At 32.8% G+C, this 20,645-nt stretch overlaps 1 protein-coding gene across 1 annotated transcript in view; it reads right to left on the reverse strand.

The window, feature by feature from the left end:
• CEP192 (centrosomal protein 192) overlaps positions 1-20,645 on the reverse strand; it is a 164,431-nt gene that overhangs the window by 16,381 nt on the left and 127,405 nt on the right. Inside the window, exons 42-47 of the mRNA XM_074279226.1 lie at positions 19,659-19,768; positions 17,397-17,550; positions 14,702-14,874; positions 13,933-14,059; positions 6,493-6,598; positions 747-939 (exon numbers count right to left, since the gene is read on the reverse strand). Of these exons, the coding sequence (XP_074135327.1) occupies positions 747-939; positions 6,493-6,598; positions 13,933-14,059; positions 14,702-14,874; positions 17,397-17,550; positions 19,659-19,768 (863 nt within the window). The remainder of the gene's footprint in view (positions 1-746; positions 940-6,492; positions 6,599-13,932; positions 14,060-14,701; positions 14,875-17,396; positions 17,551-19,658; positions 19,769-20,645) is intronic.

Raw genomic sequence — 20,645 nt, forward strand, 5'->3', positions numbered from 1 at the left:
ACGATCAAGAACTATTTCTAACTCATATAATTGAATTTCTCTGCCACAATGGATCCTCTCTTTTATAACAGTTTCACCTAATGTTTTTGTGGAATTGATGACAATAGGCAAGCTTTGAGATTTTTGAAATATATGTAAATTTCAATTATTTCTGTTTTCCCTAAGCTCATTTTTACAGATAGCTAGCATTTATATAATATTTTAAAATTTAGCAAGCACAAAGTTAACTCATTTGTAACTCTGTAAGGTAGATGCTTTGTCCTTATGAGAAAACTGAAGGTAGGAAAAGATAAGTGACTTGTCCAATGTTGCACAGTTTTAAATGTCTGAGGTAGGAAATAAATTCAAGTCTTCCAGACTCCAATTCCAGTGGACAAAATTTTTCAAGGGCCAGAATTAGCTTAAAATGTACTTTGCAAATGTTTAACAAAAAAAATTAAAATGCAATAAAACATAAATAATATTAATTTGTGGCTTTCTAAGTTAATATTATGCCCAAAGGTTCTTTTTTTATTTGAGTTTCACACTACTGAACCATAGCACCTAACTATTTTAACTATCAAGAAATTTGATATTTCAAGTTTTTTAAATCCAACATTAAGACATGACTTTAATTTCTGATGCTGTCATCTCATTGTCTCCACTCCCCACCCCCTCAAAAAAAACCCTACATAAAAATCACTCTATTATTGCTTTATGCATAATAACAAAAGTTTTTTTAATTAAGCGATTTTGGGATTCAATACCTGAGGTTGCACCAGGTTCTGTTTCAGGAAAAGTGATCATTTTATTTTTTATTTCAACTTCTGTTGAGGGTGGTTTTGTAAATGGTTTTACCATATGACTCACTGGAGACTCAGATGTTAAAATTTGTTTAGAGGCCAAGACGGTTGAAGGACCTTCCTTAGTAATGTCTTCTCTAATTTGTACCTTTACAACCTTTTGAAATAAAACAGGGAAAGAAAATATAAAATATATAAATTTTAAAAAGCATATACTTGTTTTTAAATTTCAATAAGCAAAAGCATATTAAGATACAATAGAGAGATCGACTGCTTTTAATTATATCTCCTTGAAACAAAACTTAAGCATTCTTTCAAAATACTACTTAAAATTATTCTTTCAGTGTATGAGGAAGTGACTGCTTCTCCAAAAAATGATTCTTTTCTATTTTATACCCTACACATTAGTAGATTCCTTTAGATGGCTAAATTTACAGATATCCAAATCTTTAGAAATCTCCCATAGATGCTAAACCTGAATGAGGCTGTTTTGTTTTGCCTTTTTTTTTTTTTTTTTTTTTTTTTGGTGAAAAAATACATTTAGTTCAACATGTTTCAAATCTATAAGAATGAAATAGGGAAAAACATGGATAAACAATTATCTTGAAAAAGGTCTTCAGATTTTAGCAGACAGCAAATTCCATGAGTCAAGAACTAAGGCAATCCCAGGCTGCACTAAGGAATACAATTTTCAGTATTGACTTTAATAGGCACTCACTGTACTTTATCTAGAGTACTGTATTCAACTCTAGGGACCATAGTCTAAGGACAATAATAAGCTAGAATGTCCAGAGGAGAGCAATAAGAATGGTGAAGGACTTGAGTCCACATCGCATAAAGATCAGTTTTAAGGAGGCAAACATATTGACCTTGATAAAAGACTCAAAGATGACCTAATATGTCTTCAAGTATCTATAGGACTATTGTGTGGAGAGGAAAATAGACTTGTTCTATTTGGCTCAGAGAATAGAACTAGAATCCATGGATGGAAATTGCAGAGAGGATAATTTAGGCTTGACGTCAAGAAAGAAAAACTTTAACAATTAGAGCTGTGCAAATGGGCTGCCTAGAGAAATGATGGGTTTCCTCTCTATATCAAAGTCTTCAAAAGGTGAATGACAATTGTGTAGATTACAATGAAGATTCTTTTTTGGTATGGGTTAAATAAGATGGGCACTGACATCTCCTTTCAACTCTTAACTCAGTGATTCTGCATCTCCTACTAACTACTAACTATGGGAGCATTCAAAGGCTCTGATCTTGGACCCTCTACTTTGTCTGTCTTGATGACTCATCAGCTCTGATGTTTTATGTATCTCCATACAGATGAGGACTCCCAGATCAGGTTTACATATCCAGCTCTTGTCTCACTCTCCTTGACTTCAAGCCCTAAATTACCAAATGGCACCTGAAATTCCACATTTCTACATTCTTTTCTCATCGCCCTCTTTCAAAGCCATTCCTCTTCCAAACTTTTCTTTTTCATTCAAGGGCATCAATATCCTTTTAGACATATAGATTCATGACCTCAGAGTCATCTTTGACCCATCCCTTACTTAACATATCCAATCATTTGCAGGAATTTGTTTCTTCTATCTTTGTTAACAACTCTTTAACCTATCCTTTTATTCCCACACAAATGGCCATCATCCTAACTTAAATTTCCAAAGCCTACTAAGTTTCTCTGCCCTGAGTTTTGCTCCTTTCCAATTCATCTTTCACATGGCTGCCAAAGTTATATTCCTGAAACACAGGTTTAAATGCCTTTATAATAAGATAACAAACTTCACTCCTAAACAAAATACTAACACCCCCCCATTTCCCGCATTTTAAGTATTTCATGATCAGGTTCAAAAAGATCTTTCCAGCATTATGATATATTTTACTCTTTTACATAATAGTCTTTGTTATCCTTCCCCCCTCCACTCTCTTATATCATTGCTTTTGCATTAATTATAACTCTATGCCGACAATGTACTCCTCCCTTAACTCCCCGCATCCTATATGAAGTTGTTCCTGAAACCCATTGTCCTAATTCCTAAAATTATTCCATATAACTCCAACTGTAAGAGAATGTTTTACAGTTTTCAAATAACAAGAGATTCTTGATTTAAGACTCCTAGAGGCTAATAACATGAACTTTGAGCTAAATTGTAATTATAGCAAGTTTCTGTGAAAATCCAGCAATTAAACACTCAATATTCTGATTATGACTAGTTATTTTTTAAAGTCAAAAAATGTTCCAATAAATCCAACAAGGTGGTATCTAAAATGATTACCTTTCTTTTTTTTTTCTAACTACTTTTTAAAAATTAATTTTATAATTATAACATTTTTTGACAGTACATATGCACAGGTAATTTTTTACAACATTATCCCTTGCACTCCCTCTGTTCCAAATTTTCCTCCTCCTTCCCTCCACCCCCTCCCCTAGATAGCAGGCATTCCCATACATATTAAATATGCTATAGTATATCCTAGGTACAATATATATGTGCAGAACCGAATTTTGTTGTTGTTGTTCTTGTTGTTGTTGCGAAGGAAGAATTGGATTTGGAAGGTAAAAATAACCTGGGGAGAAAAACAAAAAATGCTAACTATTTACACTCATTTCCCAGTGTTCTTTCTCTGTGTATAGCTGATTCTGTCCATCATTGATCAATTGGAATTAGCTCTTCTCTATGTTGAAGATATCCACTTCCATCAGAATACATCCTCATATAGTATTGTTGTTGAAGTGTATAATTCCCTAGTTCTGCTCATTTCACTCAGCATCAGTTGATGTAAGTCTCTCCAAGCCTCTCTGTATTCACCCTGTTGGTCATTTCTTACAGAACAATAATATTCCATAACATTCTTATACCATAATTTGCCCAACCATTCTCCAATTGATGGGCATCCGTTCATTTTCCAGTTTCTAGCCACTACAAAAAGAGCTGCCACATTTTGGCACATACACGTCCCTTTCCCCTCTTTAGTATTTCCTTGGGATATAAGCCCAGTAGTAGCACTGCTGGATCAAAGGGTATGCACAGGTTGATAACTTTTTGGGCATAATTCCAGATTGCTCTCCAGAGTGATTAGATTCTTTCACAACTCCACCAACAATGCATCAGTGTCCCAGTTTTCCCACATCCCCTCCAACATTCATCGTTATTTGTTCCTGTCATCTTAGCCAATCTGACAGGTGTGTAGTAATATTTTAGAGTTGTCTTAATTTGCATTTCTCTGATCAATAGTGATTTGGAACACTCTTTCATATGAGTGGAAATAGTTTCAATTTCATCATCTGAAAATTGTCTGTTCATATCCTTTGACCATTTATCAATTGGAAAATGGCTTGATTTCTTGAGTCAATTCTCTGTATATTTTGGAGATGAGGCCTTTATCAGAACCTTTAACTGTAAAAATGTTTTCCCAATTTGTTACTTCCCTTCTAATCTTGTTTGCATTAGTTTTGTTTGTACAAAAGTTTAATTTGATGTAATCAAAGTTTTCTATTTTGTGATCAATAATCTCTAGTTCTCCTTTGGACACAAATGCCTTCCTCCTCCACAAGTCTGAGAGGTAAACTATCCTATGTTCCTCTAATTTATTTATGATCTCATTCTTTATGCCTAAATCATGGACCCATTTTGATCTTATTTTAGTATGTGGTGTTAAGTGTGGGTCCATGCCTAGTTTCTGCCATACTAATTTCCAGTTTTCCCAGCAGTTTTTGTCAAATAATGAATTCTTATCCCAAAATTTGGGATCTTTGGGTTTGTCAAACACTAGATTGCTATTTTTATTCACTATCTTATCCTGTGAACCTACCCTATTCCACTGATCAACTAGTCTATTTCTTAGCAAATACCAAATGGTTTTGGGGACTGCTGCTTTATAATATAGTTCTAGATCAGGTACAGCTAGACCACCTTCATTTGATTTTTTTTTTCATTACTTCCCTTGAAATTCTTGACCTTTTGTTCTTCCATATGAATTTTGTTATTTTTTTCTAGGTCATTAAAATAGATGCAGAAAAAGCATTTGATAAAATCCAACATCCATTCCTACTAAAAACACTTGAGAGTATAGGAATAAATGGACTATTCCTTAAAATAATAAGGAGCATATATCTAAAACCATCAGTAAACATCATATGTAATGGCGATAAATTGGAACCTTTCCCAGTAAGATCAGGAGTGAAACAAGGTTGCCCACTATCTCCATTACTATTCAATATTGTACTAGAAACACTAGCCTCGGCAATGACAGCCGAGAAAGAGATTCAAGGAATTAGAGTAGGTAATGAGGAAATCAAACTATCACTCTTTGCAGATGACATGATGGTATACTTAGAGAACCCCAAAGATTCTGCTAAAAAGCTATTAGAAATAATTCAGAACTTTAGCAAAGTTGCAGGATACAAAATAAATCCACATAAATCCTCAGCATTTTTATACATTACCAACACAATCCAAGAGTAAGAGATACAAAGAGAAATTCCATTCAAAATAACTGTCGATAGTATAAAATATTTGGGAATATATCTACCAAAGGAAAGTCAGGACTTATATGAGCAAAATTACAAAACACTAGCCACAAAAATAAAGTCAGATTTAAATAATTGGAAAGACATTAAGTGCTCTTGGATAGGCCGAGCAAATATAATCAAAGATGACCAATACTCCCTATCCCAATCTATTATTTAGTGCTATTCCAATCAGACTCCAAGAAACTATCTTGTTATTCTCTAGTAAACTCTGACTTACACATTCAAACTTGACATATAAAAACATATGCCTCTGAAGTGACAATGGAAATATATATTTTTTAAAACCCATTAAAAAAAAAAAAATTGGTCTCCCGCTAATGAGACACAGCACTATCTATGTCAGTATTTATTGACTTAGTAACTTGAATTTCACACATAAAAATAATGATCTTATTAGACTAGGTTATTGGTTTTCTCTTCACAAACTCAAGTTCTGTATTAAATTAGACTCAAGACAACAGTTGAAAGAGGAAAAAAGAGGAGGAAACAGGGCTTTACATCAAGAAACACTAAACAAGAAAATTTTTCTAGATCTAACTCTGTCATAAGCAGTTGCATGATATTGAACAAGTTGAAGTTTACCTAAACTTCACTTTATTCACAATTTAGGGGATGGATTAGATTAGTCTTAAGATCACTTTAGCCCTATGTTCTACTTATGTAAGAATAGCAGCCTGGATGATGATATGAGAAGAATCAGTAAATAAATTGACAAAACAATTGTTTAAAAGAAAACAAGAATTCAGAGATACTTATTATGGGGCAGACAGCACTACAGCCCCAAGTAATCTGGAAGGGAATGGTTGTAATACAGTAAAATAACTGATTTTCATAAAGGCAATAAAATCTGGAAAATTTATTTATGGAAAAAAGGTTTCATTGCCTAATGATATTTAATAGATGAACTGATTATTTTTTCCCCCTTTAAAAACCCTTTTAATTTGTTTTTCCTTTTTTTATACAAAGCCTTTTGTGGGGGAGAGGGGAATCTTGGAAAGTGTACAGAAATGGTAGTAATTAAAGACTAAAACTAATATCCTTTCCTGTACTTTTTCCATTTAAAAGTGAAGCATATGACTGTTAAAAGCCTCACTAGGAAATAGGAGCTAACACATGTTAATAGATTCAATTTTTGATTAAAAAATGATCTAATATAAAAGTTTTACAAGTTACCTTTTGTCCATTGTCACAATGTATATAGATCACACCACTCCATGGAACTGCTGAGGGCTTTGTGGCAATTGATGGATTAGGACTTACATAAATTAATAGTCGACTTCTAAATAAAAAGAATTTCAAATACAAAAAAAGTTTAACATAATAACAACAATAATCATATAATAAAACCATGGCATATACACGGATTACAATCCTAATCTTGGTAAGCACTGGCTTAAACTATATATTCACTGTCCTCATAGCAACTAAAAAAAAAAAAAAAAAAAAAAAAAAATCAGTAATTTCAATCAATATTACTACTACTACTACTATTCACTCAATACTTATACAATCTCATCAATCATTTGATAAACACCTTCAAAAAAAAAAAAAACAAAGAAATGACTAATTCTTTAAAATAACATTTTTTAATTATATACAACAAAAGTAGGGGGAAAAATATCTTTTGCTGCAAATTCCAAGTTATACAGTGATAATATTTCACAAATATAATGGTGAGAAATTCTATTAGTTACCAAGAAAAAGATCTTCAAATATAAAGAAAAAGGAATTTGAATAACACAAAATTATTATGCATCCAGCAGAAGCTTCAGGAAAGAGCAATGTGTTTCAAAAAGCAAAGCCCAAGACACAATTCAAGGTAATATAATCCTGGAAAATTGATCATAATTATTAATGGAAAAGACTTATTTTCAATAAAAACATTTGTAGAAAGAAAAAAATTGCTTTTTTTTCTAACACAAACAACAGAAACATAAGAAAGGTAAACAAACACAGCCCCAGTCCTGGCCCAGACCCCAGCCCAAGCCCAGCAAATCCTGAATGGGCCTTGGGCTTCTAATCAGCAGCAGTATTAGTGGTTTCTAAATCTTTTCACCCAGGTCAACAGGAAAGGTTTGTCTGTAGGATGAGAGGACTTTGGAAACCAACAAACCAGGAGTAGGCATGGTCAGTGGTGGCATCTGCAGCTTCTTGAGGCCTCAGCTCAAAGGAGGTCTCTCTAACACTGAGGAAGGACTCTGCTACTCTAGCATACTAGAATTTAAAGCCCCAGTGGAATGGGGACACTTCTCATAGTTCCAGGGAAGAAAAGAGTACTTGTGGTCAGGTCCCTAGAAGGATCTCTGACACCATTTGCACAAAACCCCTGAAGCTTGGGAACAAAATGTTTAAAGCTGAGTAATAGACTAGGAAAATGAGCAAAAATTTTTTTAAAAAGTTTCGGACCACTAAAAGTTATTATGATGACAATGAGGTTTAAAACTCACACTCAGAAGATGATAACAAAGCCAAAGCTCCTACTCCAAAGCCTCCAAGGAAAATCAGAATTGGTATCAAGACCATGGAAAAGCTTTAAAGGAATTTAGAAAATCAAGTAAAAGATAGAGGAAAAATTGAGTAGAGAATTAAGAGTAATGAAAGAAGATATACAAAATACTAATGAAGAGCAGCATACCTTAATCTAATACACAAAATTGGCCAAATGGGAAAAGAGATACAAAAGCTCATTGAGGATAATAATTCCTTAAATATTAGAACTGAGCAAATGGAAGTTAATGATTTTATGAGAAATCAAAATACAATAAGGCAAAGCCAAAAGAACAAAAACACAGAAAACAATGTGAAATATCCCATTGGGAAAAATAAATCAATAAATAAATTGGAAATTGGATCTAGGAGAAAGAATTTTAAAATTATTAACGTGTTTGAAAACCACTATCAAAGAGCCTTACTATCACCTTTCAAGAAATTATCAAGGGAAACTGTCCTGATATCCAACACAGAGAGAGTATAGAGAAATTGAAAGAATCCATCCATCATTTGTGAAAGAAATCTCAAAAGGAAAACTCCTTGGAATATTGTATTCAAATTCTGGGAAGTCCCAAATCAAAGAGAAAATACTGTAAGCATCCAGAAAAAAATTCACATACAGAGGAGGCACAGTCAGGATAACACAAGATTTAGCAGCTCTTACATTAAAGGACTAGATAGCTTGGAATATGATATTCTGGAAAACAATGGAGACAAGAATCACCCACTCAGCAAAACTGAGTAAAATCCTTCACAGGAAAAAGTAGACATTCAATAAAACAGAAGATTTTCAAGCATTCATGATGAAAAAACCAGATGCTGAATAGAAAATTTGATTTTCAAAAACAGGATTCAGGAGAAGCATAAAGACATAATCAGGAAAGTAATATCATAAGATACTTAATATTAAGTTTATCTGTTTATATTCTTATATGGGAAAATGATATTTGTAACTCACAACTTTCTCATATAATATTATGGCAGTTAGGAGTACACATAGACAGAAGGCACATATGGGGTTGAATATGAATGGATAATATCTTTTAAAAAAAACAACTAAGGGCTAAAAGGAATGTACTGAGAGAATAGGGAAGAGAGAGGTGGAATGATTTAAATTATCAGCCATAAAGGAGGCATATCCATATATAATTCAGGGGAAGAGGAAGTGCAATGGAAGGGAAGAACCTTATTAAGTCTCATCAGAATTGGTTCAGAGGAAATAACATACACACTCAATTGGGTATAGATATCTATCTTACCCTAAACGAAAGCAGGAGGGAAAGGAGATGGGAGGGTGATAGAAGAGAAGGCATACTGGGAGAGGTATGATCAGTAGCAAAACACTATTGATGAGAATCAGGGTGAAAAGAAAGAACAGAATAAACAGGGGGAAATAATTATCAAGAGTAATTATGAAAAGAATTTTGAAGCAAGCTTCTCTGATCAAAGCCTCATTTCTCAATGCTATAGAAACTGAGTCAAATTTATTTAAAAAAATAACCATTCCCCAATTTATAAATGACAAAATATATGAACTTTGCCCAAAAGGCTGTAAAAGGCTGTAAAATCATGCATATCTTCTGACCTAACAATATCACTACTAGACATGAGTGCCAGAAGAGATTATAAAAAAAAAAAAAGAACTTATATGTACAAAAATGTTTATAGCAGCTCTCTTCTCAGGACAAAGAATTGAAAACTGAGGGGATGCCTATCAATTGGGGAATGGCTGAATAAATTGTGGCATATAATAAAGGTGGAATACTATTGTTCTATGGAAATGGTAAGTAGGATAGTCTAGAAAAAAACCTGAAAAGATCTCCATGAACTCAAGCAAAGTGAAATGTACTATATACAAAGTAATAGCAATGTTGTAGGATTACCAGCAGTGAATGATTTTGCTACTCTTAGCAAAACAATGATCCATGACTATGCTAAGAATTTATGATGAAAAATGCTCTCCATACCCAGAGAAAGAACTGATTATGTCTGAATACAGATTAAAGCATACTCTTTCTTAACTTTATTTTTCTTGAGTCTTTTTGTGGCGAAGCAGGGGGAGTTTGTTTTCTTTCACAATATGAATTATGAAAATGTTTTGCATAACTTCACATGTGCCTTCTTTAATGGGATGGGATGGGGTTGGGGATGAAGGGCAAGAATATAAAACTCAAAAGTTTTTAAAAGAAACATAAAAAATTGCCTTACATGTTAACTGGGGAAAAATAAAAATATTAAAATTTTTAAAAAAAGAATCTGGGAGAACAAGCAAAGAGAAAAAAGTCAAGATTTAAAAAGGAAGATTAAGAAAAGAGGAAATCTTGTTACAGGGGTAGGAGTGTTATGTCACAGTTCTCTTTTATTATCCTGACTCAGTTTCTCTAAATTGTCCTGCCTCGGTTTCCCTGAAATCTGCCTCAATTTATAATTGTTCTGCTCAACTACCCTTCCCTCTTAACCATCAGAATATATGATAAGGATAAAAGATCTTATATTTTAGAGTATCAGAATGCCTCCTCCCACCCTGTCAGAGTCCCATTCCCACTCTGACTCCGCCCCTGCCTCTGAGCCACATATATATATCATTGAGAACTCACTTTGATGCTGGATTCTTGGAGACAATAGTCTCATTCAGCCCTGGGACGAAACCATGGATCCATTTGGTCCCAGTAAATCTCTCCCTTTCAAATAAAATATTAAATACTCTCTAATCTCTATCTTGCCTCAGTTTCTCCAGTATTACAGGAGTGTATCCCACTGAAGAATGACTCCATGGAAAAAAGAAATATTTTATAAATGGAGACAAGTGATTTAGAATGAATATAATCTGCAGGGATTTAATGTTTTGGGAGACCAATCCTCCTGTTTCAAGAACAGGGGCAAATCAAACCAAGAAAGGTAGAAAGGCATGAATCCAAAAAGAAAGAAAAAAAAAAATGATCATGGCAGAAGCAAAGGGTAATAATGAATTGCACAATTATGAACTGTAAAATTCCTTCCAGGAACTAAAACTTCTCTCTTCTCTATTACTCTGGAGGAACTAGTATTTCAAAGAGTGAGACAGAGGAAAAACGGGACAAGGGATAAAACCTATATGGCAATTTAATACAAACTATTTAGAAGAAAGAACTCAAAATAGGTACCTTAAAAACTTTAATTCCTTAATACAGAGTAAAAAAAAAAAAAAAAAAGAATAAACATAAGCTCCATGAATAAAAGGTAAGAAAAGGAATCAAGAGAATTGGAACAAAAACTCCTTTTTAGAAAAAGGCACAATTAAAATTTAAAACAGTCAATCTAAATTGAAGAGGAGGAGTAGAAGGGGGATTTTTGGAGTAAAATTCCAAAACTATGGAAAGGGGTTTAAAAAAAAAAAAAAAAAGTAGAAGCCTTAAGAGTGAAGGGAAGAAAGCTAGTAAGAATAGATACAAAGTATTATCTTTAGAGAGAAAAAGGAGAAATACTAATTTTATTTTTTTATTATAGCTTTTTATTTACAAGATATAAGCATGGGTAATTTTTAAGCACTGAAATTGCAAAATCTTTTGTTACAATTTTCCCCCTCCTTCTCCCCACCCCCAAAATACTAATTTTAAAAATCACATTAGAGACAAATAAGGAAAAATATCAACTTAACTTTCATAATTTTTATTTTTATTCATTTTTTATTTATTTTTTTTCCCCTGAGGCTGGGGTTAAGTGACTTGCCCAGGGTCACACAGCTAGGAAGTGTTAAGTGTCTGAGACCACATTTGAACTTAGGACCTCCTGAATTCAGGGCTGGTGCTGTATCCACTTCGCCACCTAGCTGCCCCCAACTTTCATAATTTTAAATGTGAATGGATTAAGTAATATAATTTATCAAAAAAAGTGGCAAATAGAATAAGGGAGGGAAAAACCCCAACAATCAGTTGCGTAAAAGAAACACATTTAAAATACAAAGAATAATAGTGAAGAACTAAAATAAAATTTACTATGCATCAGGTGAATATAAAAGCAGGAGATGCAATCATTTCTCAAAAAAAGCAAAGTTAGATTCACAACAAAAGAGATTATTCAAAAGAATGACATTATGCTAAAAAGAACCAAACAAAGATCATCATTAAACTTAGATATTCAAAAAGCCTTAGCATCTAAGATCACAAAGGAAAAATTATCTGAATTACATGAAGCCAGAAACATTAATAAGAGTAAGAGATGTCAATGTCTTCTATTTTGAAAAAATCTAACAAAAAATCAAATATAGAATTAAACAAATTATTGAAGAAACTGAACTAAAAGATTTGGCATCTCTTCTTTCCTTGCATTTGTAAAGAACGTTCATCATGCCAAAAAACATGCTCCAACTCCTTACTCTTTTTCTCTCAGTATCCTTATCTTCTTTTCACGAGCCTCTATTCAGACATCACCTCCCCTATGAAGTTTTCCTTTTCCCTCAACTAAGATCTCTTAAACTAAAAATTAGTTTCTATTTACTTTCTTTCTTTTAACCCATTCATCAGCCAGTCCCAAACAGTTCTATAAATCTATTTTCTCATCAATGAATATCTGATCTTTTGACTAATGAAGAAAAGTGGTAAGCAGAAAAAAGAAAACCAGGAAAACAACAGCATTCAACTCATTCAAGTTATCATGTACTTGAATAGTAGAACATAGTGCAGAATGAATGGAAAAGCATTCATAAAATAGAAATAACTGGGTGGGGATATAGGTGTCAAAAGCAAGACTAACTCAAAGAGGTGACTTTCTCATCCAGGAGGGGTGGAGGGAAGGAGCAATGTGAAAGCTACACAAAAGAGAAGATAAAGTCATATCTCTTTTTATGATATCAAACCATTTGACAGTGTCAAGGACTGTAGTGACCAAATCTTGAGAAACTAGGGACATTTTTCTGGGATTATCTTTCTTACAGCTTTTGAAATACTCCTTTCATGAAAGAATTAAGATTTGCTCTGTTTGGCCCCCAACGTGGAAGTACAGAGGCATGGATATGTTAGATATTAAGAAAACTTCAGCAATGCAAAAAGTAGTGCCTTTCCCTAGATTTATTTAAGCAGTGACCAGATGACCATTTAGAGCAGTGGTCCTCAAAATTTTTAGATAGGGGGCCAGTTCACTGTCCCTCAGATTGTGGGAGGGCCGGACTATAGTAAAAACAAAAACTCACACTGACTCTCCCTTCAGCCCATTTGCCATAATCCAGCGGGCCGTATAAACATCCTCAGCGGGCTGCATCTGGCCCGCGGGCCATAGTTTGAGAACCCCTGATTTAGAGGCTAATAAAAAAGGCATTCCTCATCAGGTACAGGTGGATCTTAATCTCTGGGATCCTTTTCACTTTTTAGATTCTAAAGGCTTTATCCAAGAAATCTTTTGTCTTCTGTCTATTGAAGTTGACATTAAAAAAGTCTCAGTAAGATTCACTAAGAAGCTCAATCTACCAAAGGTAGTAACAAATTCAAGCAACCAAACCCATTCCAGCGATTCCTTTTGCTACTTACTATCTCTCTCTGGGTTACAGGTTGCCTAGAACCTATACGGGCTAAATGATTACTCATAAGGCTTAGATAAGATGGGATCATTAATTTCTTCCTGTGTGAGAGAGAAACACGAAGTCTTACTATCTGCTCTCACATCACTTCCTAATGTCACCCAGGAGTTTACACTTGCCTTACTTCTATGCTCCAACACTGAGCTTTTGATGTAGCCAAAGAACCCCTGGAATTTATGGCTCAGAAATACCATCACGATTTCTGGGTCTTTCTATCTGCCCTGAAGCTGAATTTTCTTTTATTAATCTCAATTAGGATGTGCTTTAAGACAAGCAGTATCTACACCTTTTTCTCTCCTCTCAGCACTTGAAAAACAGTATTTGATATACCTGATAAATGCTTTTCATTCATTCATCTACAAAAAAGGTCTAATTTCATCTACAAAAAAAGGTGAAATTATATAAAATCTACTATCCTCAGACATTAATTGCATTTACTGTCAGCAAAGTAATGAAGAGATACTTTCTTTGGTCAACTTAAAATAACAGTGTGAAAACTATTATGGATTATGAAAACACGCCATCTAAACATTAAACATTCAAATGGAATTTAAAACCAAAGTCTTACGTACTCTGGGTCAATAACTCCATGCTGTGGTGTTATTGTGAGACAATGAGCTGGCCAAGAGAGTTCAAATTTCAATGACCTAACAGAATTATTTAAAATATGTAAATGTCCAGTAGTTTTTGTCATGCCACCTAGTGTATAAAAAATAAAGGAAATATTATTAAGTACTTAATCTGAGCATTTTAAAAATTCTTAAATATCAATGCTAATAAAATTTAACTGTACAATTAATTATACCAATAGGGAAAATGCCATTTTATTCCACTCCTCTATTGTGGCCAAATCAAAAAATCAAATTGAGGTATAGATTACTAATTTCCTTGGGAACAAATATGGCAATAGCAAATTGATAATAAAGGGCAGTTTTAATAAGAAATGTAAAGATTCTCATATTGTATTATTTCCTCTAGAAATACCACAGCTAAATATTTCAGTGGCCCAAAGTGTTGTTATTTACAAACATGAAGATTTCATATCTAAAGCTAAATATGAAATATATTGCCAATGTCTGAAAACTTGAAGAAAGGTGAGAATTCATAGGGACTTAGAAGGGACTGGAAGATTACAATCTACTATGTCATTCCATCAAACAACAAATAGAAAGGAATGCTATGATCAAAAATATATAAAAATTGGAGGGCTAGGAAAGCTCTAGAAAATAATAAACACCTAATTTAACCCAGTCAAAATAAGCATATACATGCAGAGCAAAATGAAGCAAAGAAGATACAATATTCTATAACCTGCCGGATAAATAATTTTGATATACTCACAAACTTTCAGAATTAAGTGCTCAGGTTGAACAGACCATGTTTGTTGAAAAACTACTGTGTTTTGAGCTGTTTCAGCAGCACCTTGTGAAGAAAGGGGAGAACCTTGAGGTCCTTTAACTGGAAGAACATCCAAAGAAACATTGTTGATATGTTTCTCAGAATTTCTGGATTTGCTTTAGGAATTAAGAATTACAAAGAAGGGGGGTGGGGGAGAGTGGGAGGAGGATGGAAAAAAGGAGAAAAAAAATGCATCAGTTGACATATTTTACCTCTTATAGTGCTGTTAGACAAAACAAAAAATTAAAGTCATTAAAAGCATGTTTTAATAAGGTGATAATTCACATTTATAACAGTTCAAATTTAAAACATTTTAACAGGTGTGCTTCATAGGTCAAAGTTCATAACAGAAACTTTGACTAATGAGTATCCTGTAATGAAAAGAATTTTCTTTTTGGTTTTAACTTTTAGGAGAAGACAACACATTCCTGGTGTCAGATGACTAAGGCTACATTACACACTTTCCTCTCTGTTTAGAATGGTGACCTAAGTTCTGAAAATCCCAAATGTGACTTCAGGCTAATTCCCTCAATTTTTTTTCTTTTTAAGTGAAAATAAGATACTAAGACAATTTAGTCAACAAAATTTACAGTGAAACCAAGATAATATTTATTGGATTCAGGATAATTCACTTAGGAAGCTACACTTAAGTGTGTACACACACTACAAGAAAATGATGAAGAGTTCACTTTTCCTAATGTAAAGCAATTATTATTTAAAATAAAGTTATTATCAAAAGCCTGTCAATATTCTTAAGTTTTCATTCTTGTTGTGTAATATATCATAATTCCTAGTTTAAAGATACAATACACAAGTTCTTAATAAAAATATCCATCATTAGTACGTTCTAGTAATAGAACAAATAGCAATTATTAATGGAAATAATAGTAGTAAGCATTGTAGTTTATAGTTTATAAAACATTTTGCACACAAAACTGAGAAAAGTAGTTAGAATAAGCATTATCTCCATTTGAACAACTGGGGCCTGAAGAGTAAGCTGTACAAAATAATTTTAAATATGTAGCGGAGATAATCTATCAATAAACAAACAAACAAAAATCCTTCATGCCTAATTAAGAATTAAGTTAACTGCTCTGGTTAAGAAATTTAGTATCTGGCAACAAACTTGGGAAGGCTGCAGAATCAGAACATTTCTTAATAAGGCTTTATAGGAAACAGTGCAGTAACAAGTACTTGGAAGAACTGTCAAGAACCTCTGGTATTTGGAAATGAATTGATTTCTTCCACTGCACAGTGGAGAAGATAAAACTGTTTTTTCTCAATTGTTGTGCTTGCAAAAACAAAGGCAGAAATCTTTTTGAAAAGAAAGCTGCCCCAATTTCACACTAATACAGCAGATGTGACTGTTACCAATTTAGATTATGAAAAATGAGACAATAAGCCACTGGAATTGTGGGAAAATTAGTGGAAATCTCAACCTAACTAAGTAGAGACCAGATAAAACATTCAAATATAAAAATCATAATAAAGCACAAGTAGAGGACTTCAATTGAATATAAGTACATACGACAGATATTTATCATTGAAATTTTCTTAACGTCAGAAAGCTATTGTATAGCTACTATAATTTTCCCATACTGCAAAGATGTAGAGAGGACCTTACAGGTAATTTAATGTACTTTTTTTTTTTTTTTTTAAACATAGGAAGAAACTTGAAGCCCAATAGAGAAATTAAATAACCTGCCCAAAGGGCATGGTATATTCATCACTATACATTGAATTTAAATCCATTTTCTCCAAGATTAAATCAAGAACATTTTCCTTTTCTAATTAAAAGGAATGAATCTGAAAAAAAATCAAGGTATTAAAATAGCATTCCCTTTTATCCATAATTAATGTACAATGGAGTAACACCTTACATCAAAGATTATGCTCTTTATTACATATGTTGTAAAAAAAAAATCCTAGAAGGAAAAATTAAACAGAATCTAAAATTAACATACAGTCTCAGTATTCTTGGAAAATGGGGATTTTTTTTCATGCAAGAGAATTCCAATTGTACATTAATCAGATGCTGCTAGTCCTCCACCTCAAAGCTTTTTAAACTGTGGGTTGCAACCCACTGTGGGGTTGTGTAACAGAATATGGACAAAAAATTAGCAACAGTAAAAGGCTTCTGAAAGCAATGATCAAAAATTAATCTAAAACCAAATGTATAATGACTGAGATGTTTCTGGCTCATGTTGCAAAACGCAACTTCAATGCATCCTTGGTTCTGAACACCTAACATACATAATGCACTGCATATGTATGAAGGTGCCAGAAACATCTCAGCTCAGATTTGGTTTGTGAATGGAATACTTTTAAGAGGCCCTGTTCTACCTGATACTTTATTATATCCCTAACTCTCCTTAAACTCCATTTTCATGGAAGGAGATGGATTCTTTCCTTTCTCTTGTAATTACACCCTATATAGTATTATCTACGTACAGCTCTCCACTGTGTATCATACATAATTAATAGAATCTAATCAACTTTACCAAACTGAACTACTTTTTATCATTAGAAGCCCATTCAATTAAGTTTTTTGAAAGTTCCTAAGTACAAGATAATACTATACAAATTCATTATCTGATAAAGATAATTTTAAATTCAATAAAAGAATTTATACTCATACCTGTTAGAAGCTAAGATGTGTTGTAAACAATTCTGAAGAGAATTAAGATTAGAACTTGTATCAGTAAAGTCACCAATCACAGAAAGAATAATCTTATGCATGTTTCCATAAAAGCTCTGGACATCATCATTTGGCTGTTCAGGAAGATCACACACTGAAACAGAAAAAGATTAGGTGATACATACAAATTTTCACACAAGAGCAAAGCAAAAAACAGATATCTATAAATTGCTTAGGAGATATTTATCCTTTTGTCAAAGTTATTTTCTTAGATTGAGGAACATTATTAGGTTTTTGGTGATTAATAGTACTGATTAGTTGTAACTACTAAATACTACTCAGGACAGTAGGTCAAATACACTGAACAGAAGAACCATATTATAACCCCAGCAAATATAAATCTGATAATGTAACAAATCTAGTTCATTATATGTTAGGCAACAAAAGTTATGGTTCATAATTAGCCCATTACAACCCACATAATTCAAATTTCTATCATTTCCCTAACTTCTGCCCCCCAAAATAGGCAAAAGAGAAATAATGTGTGTATTCTATGAAAACACAATTCATTTAAGCTCACTGTTTCTAGTTTGCTTATTTCTCCCAAAAGACTGACTATATAAACTGCCTGATTGGATAGAACAAAATTAAGATATATAGTTCAACATGTGGTAAAACCTACTGAAAACACAACAAATGGTTTCAAGCTTTATTATGTTCTATTCCATATTTTTCCATCTTCTTCACAAGCATAGTGTAAGACACTTTATTACAAGCTCTGCTAAAATTTAGGTAAACTCTAATCACTGTATCCTACTTAACTAACTACTACTTTGATAATCCTAACTAAAAAGGAAATGATGTCATTCTTGCTTGAGGAAACCATGTAATAGCTTTCTTATCTACATTTGCCAACATCTTAATGATCCATTCTAAGTTCTTTCTAGGAATTAAAGTCAAGTTCATTGGCCTCCATTTTGCGAATTCTGTACTTTTCCCTTTTTAAAAAAATTGGAGCATTTGTCCTTTTCTGTTTTACATAATCTTTCAGATATTGGTTCATACTTTTTATTGTCTTGAATACCCTGAACTATAAATTTATCCTGTTTTATTCCAGTATCTTCAATTTCCCTCTCCATTGGCTCCTTTACTTCTGCCTACCAACCATCTATTAACAAAAGAACATCACAATATCTACTTAAATTTTTCATCTCCCACACACCTATCATTCAAGATCTTCCTTTGAAATCTCTCAGAGCCTAAAAAATACAACATACAAAGTAAATGCTTTAAAATGAAGTGAATTTATTTAATCTACTTCATCCCCAATAATCTTCATTTTAGTTCAAATCTTTCTATCACCTCAAAAACTATAGCAATTGCTAATCTCTACTCTTTTCATCTACCACTTGATCATATGACCCCATGATTAAAAACTTTCAAATGTACTGCCCACCAGATTTCAAATTCTTGAAATGGATTATAAGGTCTCAAATTTAAAATTCTGTGGATTTAATAGTTTTTTAATTACCTCCCAAAAGTAACTGTGCCTTATCTTTGGAGTGAACAAACATGCTAGAAATAGAGATAGAGGCAAAAAAAACCCAGTCCCTTTCTCTAAAAAAACTCACATTCTATTATAGAAGATAAAATATATAGCGATCAAGTATAACAATAAACAAAATAAGTTAGTTGAGAGCACACACTGGTTCTTAGTATGTCCAAAAATGACTGAAATATTCAAGTTCTTTGTTTAAAATTATACTAATTTAAATTTAAATTAATTTAAATTTAAATTAAACTAATTTGTTTAAAATTATACTAAAGAAACAGCCAAGCAATCCTTGGGCAAGTCATCCTATCTCTCCAAGCCTCAACTCTATCTGTAAAATGCAGGCTTGTGCTAGATGGGCTCTCTAGACTTAATGAACTTAATGAACTAAAAGTCAAGTAACCAGGCATTATTCTGTTGCTCCTTTTGACAGTATGGGCACAGCCTAAAGAGAATCCCAAAAATTAATGGGAATTTCTGTAAGCATGACAGAAAGATTTTTGGAATAAGAAAAATTAAGTCTAAATTTCTTAGCTAGTAAACATTATCCTTTTCTTCACTTTTGTAAACAATAATAAAATATACATAGGAACAGCTATAAATCAGATCTATAAAACTTTAAAAATACGGCAAGATTTAAGCAAAACTTGCTGACTTTAAATAGTGTTAAAAACAGCAAACAAGATCTTAAGATATTGAAAAGTGCCTACCTTCAGTTATTAGTTGCTCATCTTGAAATGTTTCATCAAAGCAAATGTTCTTCAGCAAGCTATGTTCTGGAAGTAGTTGTTCTATCACATCTGGCTTATGTAACAGAGCTCTGTGAAAAGATTTTAGATAAGATACATGTTTAACATATTCATATTTTGAAGCACATTCTTGACTAGTTATACACATGTCATGACATACATAAAAAATGAAGAAAAGAAATAAGTTTACTTTAAAAATGTGTAATATACTGAAATCAATAACATACTAGAAAAAGTTTACTTTAAAAATGTGTAATATACTGAAATCAATAACATACTAGAAAAAGAAATTTAAGTTCTGGATCACAAAGAGCAATTTTTATAGGAGATAATATAAAGAATATCACAAACAAAAACCAGTGGCTAGAGTGGAGTAAGATGGAACTCTGAGAGTATAACAAAGTACATAGATACTTAAGTCCTTTCAGAGATCAGGGAGAAGTCAGGCACAATAAACTCCATGCAAAATCAGGAAAAGCGAGGAGAGAGGTCAGAGATATGACTATAAGAAATATGATAGGATGAAAAGTAGGAAAGATCACTGAGTGAGGGTAGCAAAAGGAAGACCTGATAGTGGTACTGAAGAGCAAGAAATGTACCTAATATTTCTCCTGGCCTAGTGTGTAAGAGTAGACAAGAATACCTAATATAAAATGGGTAGTCAGGTAATGTAGTGTGTTTGTCAAAGAGTCAAGTTTTTATGGTTGCAAAAAAGATGGAATAAATATGAAAGGAAGAGTTTACTATAACAATAAAATCAAGGTTCAAGGGGAGAAACCAAATATATGCTTAGAAGGAACAAGTATTAAGTGAATAGGAAGGAGTGCTGATGGTATCATGAGAAAGTTTTTGGGTTTTTTGCCCTCAGATGAATTGCTATATGTAATCACAATACTGATTTTATGTATTTTTATAAAATTTCATAAATTTCAAAGTGCTATGAAAGAG

The sequence above is a fragment of the Sminthopsis crassicaudata genome, chromosome 1 (genome assembly GCF_048593235.1).
Source record: "Sminthopsis crassicaudata isolate SCR6 chromosome 1, ASM4859323v1, whole genome shotgun sequence".
Classification (NCBI taxonomy): domain Eukaryota; kingdom Metazoa; phylum Chordata; class Mammalia; order Dasyuromorphia; family Dasyuridae; genus Sminthopsis; species Sminthopsis crassicaudata.